General features: G+C 42.0%; 1 protein-coding gene across 1 annotated transcript; it reads right to left on the reverse strand.

Moving 5' to 3' along the window:
* Positions 1-1052: 1052 nt before the first annotated feature.
* On the reverse strand, positions 1053-3073 carry LOC132468546 (coiled-coil domain-containing protein 106-like). The gene is made up of 4 exons (XM_060066276.1): positions 2810-3073; positions 2355-2504; positions 1480-1740; positions 1053-1354 (listed from the first exon to the last, which is right to left on the reverse strand). Exons 1-4 carry the CDS (start codon positions 2931-2933, stop codon positions 1053-1055), a joined length of 837 nt encoding a protein of 278 aa, XP_059922259.1. The 5' UTR covers positions 2934-3073.
* Between the last annotated feature and the right edge of the window lie 1638 nt (positions 3074-4711).

The following is a 4711-nucleotide window of genomic DNA, read 5'->3' on the forward strand; positions in this document are numbered from 1 at the left end:
TTACAAACCTTAGTAATGTATTTGTAAATGAGTAGTAATGTATTTATGAACCTGTTTTCTAATGATCTATAAGAGTTTTTTATAAGGACATTAGTCAGGGATTTATAAATGAGTATTAATGTATTTACAAACATGTATCAAATGATTTTCTAACGATCTAAAAGATCATTTATAAGGACATTAGCAAGCAATTTGTAAACGAGTAGTCATGTTTGTATGAACATTTTTCAAACCATTTTCTAATTATTTATAAGATCATTAATAAGGTATATAATAATGGTCTGCTCACATTTGAAAAATGATTAAGCAAGCAGGTTTCAATGAGTTAGTAATGATTCATAATATCCTTTATAAGGCATGTGATGATGGTCTGCTCACCATTTATGGGTCATGATGAATAACCTTTGTCAAGCATAAGCTATCGTCCAATTCATAAGTGAAATAATATGTGAGCACATGTAACACCTTAGTTTATGCTTAATATAGGTTTTTAGAAAGCATTTACTTATCATTAGTAAAGTGTTTTGCATGGGTTGATATAAAGTAGACACTGTCTATACTTTATAAGCATTTACAAATGCCAATAACTGAGGAACATACTATAGAAACCATTTACTTACCATAAGTAAAGTGTTTTGCATGGGTTGATATGAAGTTGGCACTGTCTATACTTTATAAGCATTTACAAATGGCCAGTAACTGAGGACCATACTATAGAAACCATTTACTTACCATTAGTAAAGTGTTTTGCATGGGTTGATATAAAGTTGGTACTGTCTATACTTTATAAGCATTTACAAATGGCCTGTTACTGAGGGACATACCATTAGAAGACACTTCTGCAGCAACAACTCCAAAAATGACCTCAAACGTTAGGTTGTTAAACATATCAATGGCAAAAACACACAACACAGCATCGAGGGAATGAAGTGAAATTGTAAAACATTTATTTAAAAAACCACACTGACAATAAATTCACTTTAAACATGCATTCTAATAATCTAATATCTAACACAACAGCAACAACAACAACATAACTTTAAATAAGGGGATCAGCTAGTTTTTTTTAGTAAGTCTTTATATTCTTTGATTCGGGTAACAATGTTTTCGTCCACGTCTATGGCATCCTTGCACCTCTGTGCAAAACTGGAGAGCTTCTCCTTTTTGGGGGCGCTCTCTTTTAGCTCTGCATACGCCTCTGGGGCAGCAATGCACAGCTCTGCCATGGGGGCATTTACAACAATGGTGTTGCGGTCGACCCCCACAGCTTTGAAGGCTGCCCCCATGGTTCTTCCCTTCCTGCAGATTTTCAGCACCTTGCGGTACCGGGCCACCACCTCTTCAGGATCTTTAGCTTCAAATGAGAGAAGGTAAAATGAGTACAGCGCACATCATACATATACTACTAATTCAATTATCAAACTTGATACACTTGAAAGTGGGTGTACACTTTCCCCCGCCACTGTATATTCTTATTACCTCGCTGGTAAACACCTTGCCCCTTCCGGTTCTTTGACCTTTTCCCCTGCTTCCGTCCTTTTCCCCTGCTGTTCTTCTTCTTCTTCTTCTTCTTCTTCCGTCCCTCATCCGAGGAGGAAGAGTCGGAGGAAGAGTCGGAAGAAGAGTCGGAAGAAGAGTGGGAAGAATCAGGCCCCGACTTGGACGAGTCGGTTGAGTCGGCTCCCTGCGACTGGCACTTCTTCGCCTGGGGTGGACTGCCCTTGTCCTTTTTTCTTGCTGCTAAAAACAGACAATGACCGAGGATGATTAGTGGAAAATATAGGCATATGCGTGGCACACTAGTAAGTGTGATGGTCTTTGGAAGATAGTTTTCTGAGTTCAAAATCATCCCGTGACTGTTTTTTGTTTTATTATTTACCGTATTAAAAATATCATAATTCATTAGTTATTATTAATTAAAGTTTGGCTTTCTGTAGAATAAAGAAATACAGAATACAGAAAATAAATATACATAATAGCAACCTGTACCAATATCCTTAATATTTAACAATATACATGGTAATTATTCATTATTTATAATATATAATTCACTATTGTGCAATTACATATTAATAATTCATAATATATAATTCACTATTATGCAATATGCAGATTTGCTATGCAAACAACTGAAATAATAATAATAATTGTTATACCAATCACCTGCACTCAGTGTATTATAAACACTAGAATTACAATGCAGTTACATAACTGCATACGGCAACACAATGATAACTTTATGTTAGCATAAGAGATTATAAACACGTGGTATTAGACCATGAGGGCACGTTTGGGCTGGCACGAAAAGGTTTCAAGTTAGCAAGTGTATTGTCAAATATGGCAAATTGACTTACTCATAGCCAGTTGTTCCAGCAGGAAGTCCCTTTCTTTGGTCAAGTCTTTAACCAGCTCCTGCTGCCAGTCCAACTTCTGCCTGGCCATCTGCAGCTCATGGTACAGTCTCGTGGAAGCCAGTTGGGCATTAGGAGCGACTGTGGTCCTAGCTTAATGTTTGGGGGAAAGAATACAACTTTTCAATAAAAAATTTCACACCGCTCATTTCCAATAATGAAGGTTAATCATATGCACATTAAGCAAGAAGGGAAATCGTTTTGATAGTCTAAGGTTACTAGCTAGGTGGTACATCTGTACATTAATGCCTGTCGGAACGACACTCAGGCGTGAGACAGCTGAACACGTGGATGCTAACTATCAATAGTTGTCAATGGCAAGCTAGCTAGCTCTTACAGCTGGTTAGCTAGCTTACCACCGCGGCTCTCATGTGCATTAGCTTGGCCTTGCAACTTACCGGTGGAAGACGTTCCCGCTGCTTCCTCCTCAACCGATTCGTCTCCGGCGGCAGGGGTATTCCTTGCCGAGCTCAGCGTGTTCGCTGGACGTTTAGACCGAGAGCGGGTATCAGCACGTCTCATGTCTGCAACAAGTTGGCAGTTGTGTTCCGACTCCCTCGTGTGATGAATCTAAGTGCCCACCTGATTGGCTGTCCCCCTCTGCTCAACACTGCCGGAACTATGAATGGGTTTTAAATAAAAGTATTTCATGTTACATGTTTCATGTGATGGAAATATGCGCTAAATAAACTGGAAAGTTCTCCTGAACAACTTTTCAATTTATTGCTGGTTTGCCAACTTTAGTTATTTTTGTTTCCTGGTGAGACATTTGTGGGTGAAGAACAACCACCGTTGACGGGACTGTACCAAAACTCTACCTTCTCCTTCCTTCCATTACGCATTAGTAAGAGGAAACATTGGTCTGTGTGCCAAATAAGTGCGTGTGCTGGAATACTAGTTTATGATGAATAGATTGAATAGGAAATTGCTGGAGCTTATTCATAGGCGCAGGTCGAAGAAACGAAGCCTGAAGCTAATCAAATGGCTACAGAAAAAACATCTGTTAAGGCCACAAATGACATGCAATCTCTGCAATCGCAGGATGAAATTGAAAGAAGACAAGGGAGGAGACAATTACACTTGGTAAGAAAAGGTGTTAATATCAATGTGGATTATTGATGCATATTGTGTTGGGAAAAATAACCTGATGAACACATCACATGGCAGTCACATTACAATATAGTCAACTCTTGCTCTAACCCAACGAACACAAACATGATAATATATAGTCAGGTCAAGGCCAGAGCCGAAGGCCCCATTTCCCAGGCAAATGATAGACACTCAGACAATGCACCAGCCATCCTCAAGAACGGGAGAGCCACATTAATTTATCACACAGGAGACATTTTGAGAGCTCTCCCCCGTTAGGAGGAACCAAGAGATACACCTGCCCATACCAGGGCCTCAGAGCCACATTAAATTATCACACACGAGACACTTCGGGGGGCACTCCCCCGTTTTAATTTATCACACCGGAGACACGAGGAGCTCTCCCCCGTTAGGAGGCATAGACCAGGGCCTGGGAGCCAAGGTCCAGCGAAAACACACAGAACCACACACACCTCAAACGCACACACCTCATCGAGAGGAGGATACAGCATAAGACTGTATCACACAGGGACTCTTGATCTTCTTCTGAAGCAGACCTTCCACAGAGGCGAAGCTCTGGACGAACCATCAGCGCTGATTAGGGACTTAGACATATTCGATCTCTCACGCTTTATGACTCTGTATAACCGTTGCCACTTTACTTAATAAATCCAAGGTCCTCGTGCCGACAGACTTTATTACCTCTCCGTCTCATTTCATCTGGTCCAGTAACTAGACAGACCGTTTTTCCCCTCACCGCCGAAGGAACTCCCTTGGCGGCGAGACGCTCTCTCACAGGCAGGGGGAGCAATCATAGATTACCCAGAGATCGGCCAGCGCTTGTGGGCCTGGCCGCTGAACGCGAGCGCCTAGAGGGTCTCGGCCTCTCCCAGGAGGTCGTACGGACCATCCAGGGTGCCAGAGCTGACTCCACCAGAGCGTGTTACTCGGCTAAATGGGCGGCTTCCCAGAAATGGTGCACGGAGAGGGATTGTGAGCCCATCTCCTGCCCTTTGCCGCGTGTGCTCTCTTTCCTCCAGACGCTGATGGAAAGAGGGCTGGCCTTTAGCACGGTTAAGACGTACAAGGCTGCAGTTTCATCATGCCACGAAGGCTTCGGGGATAAAACTGTTTTTAGTCACCCCTTGATGAAGCGCTTCCTAAAAGGTGTGAGGAGAGAGAGACCCGTGACGCGCTCTCTCACTCCACAA

This window comes from Gadus macrocephalus, chromosome 12, assembly GCF_031168955.1.
Source record: "Gadus macrocephalus chromosome 12, ASM3116895v1".
Classification (NCBI taxonomy): Eukaryota; Metazoa; Chordata; class Actinopteri; order Gadiformes; family Gadidae; genus Gadus; species Gadus macrocephalus.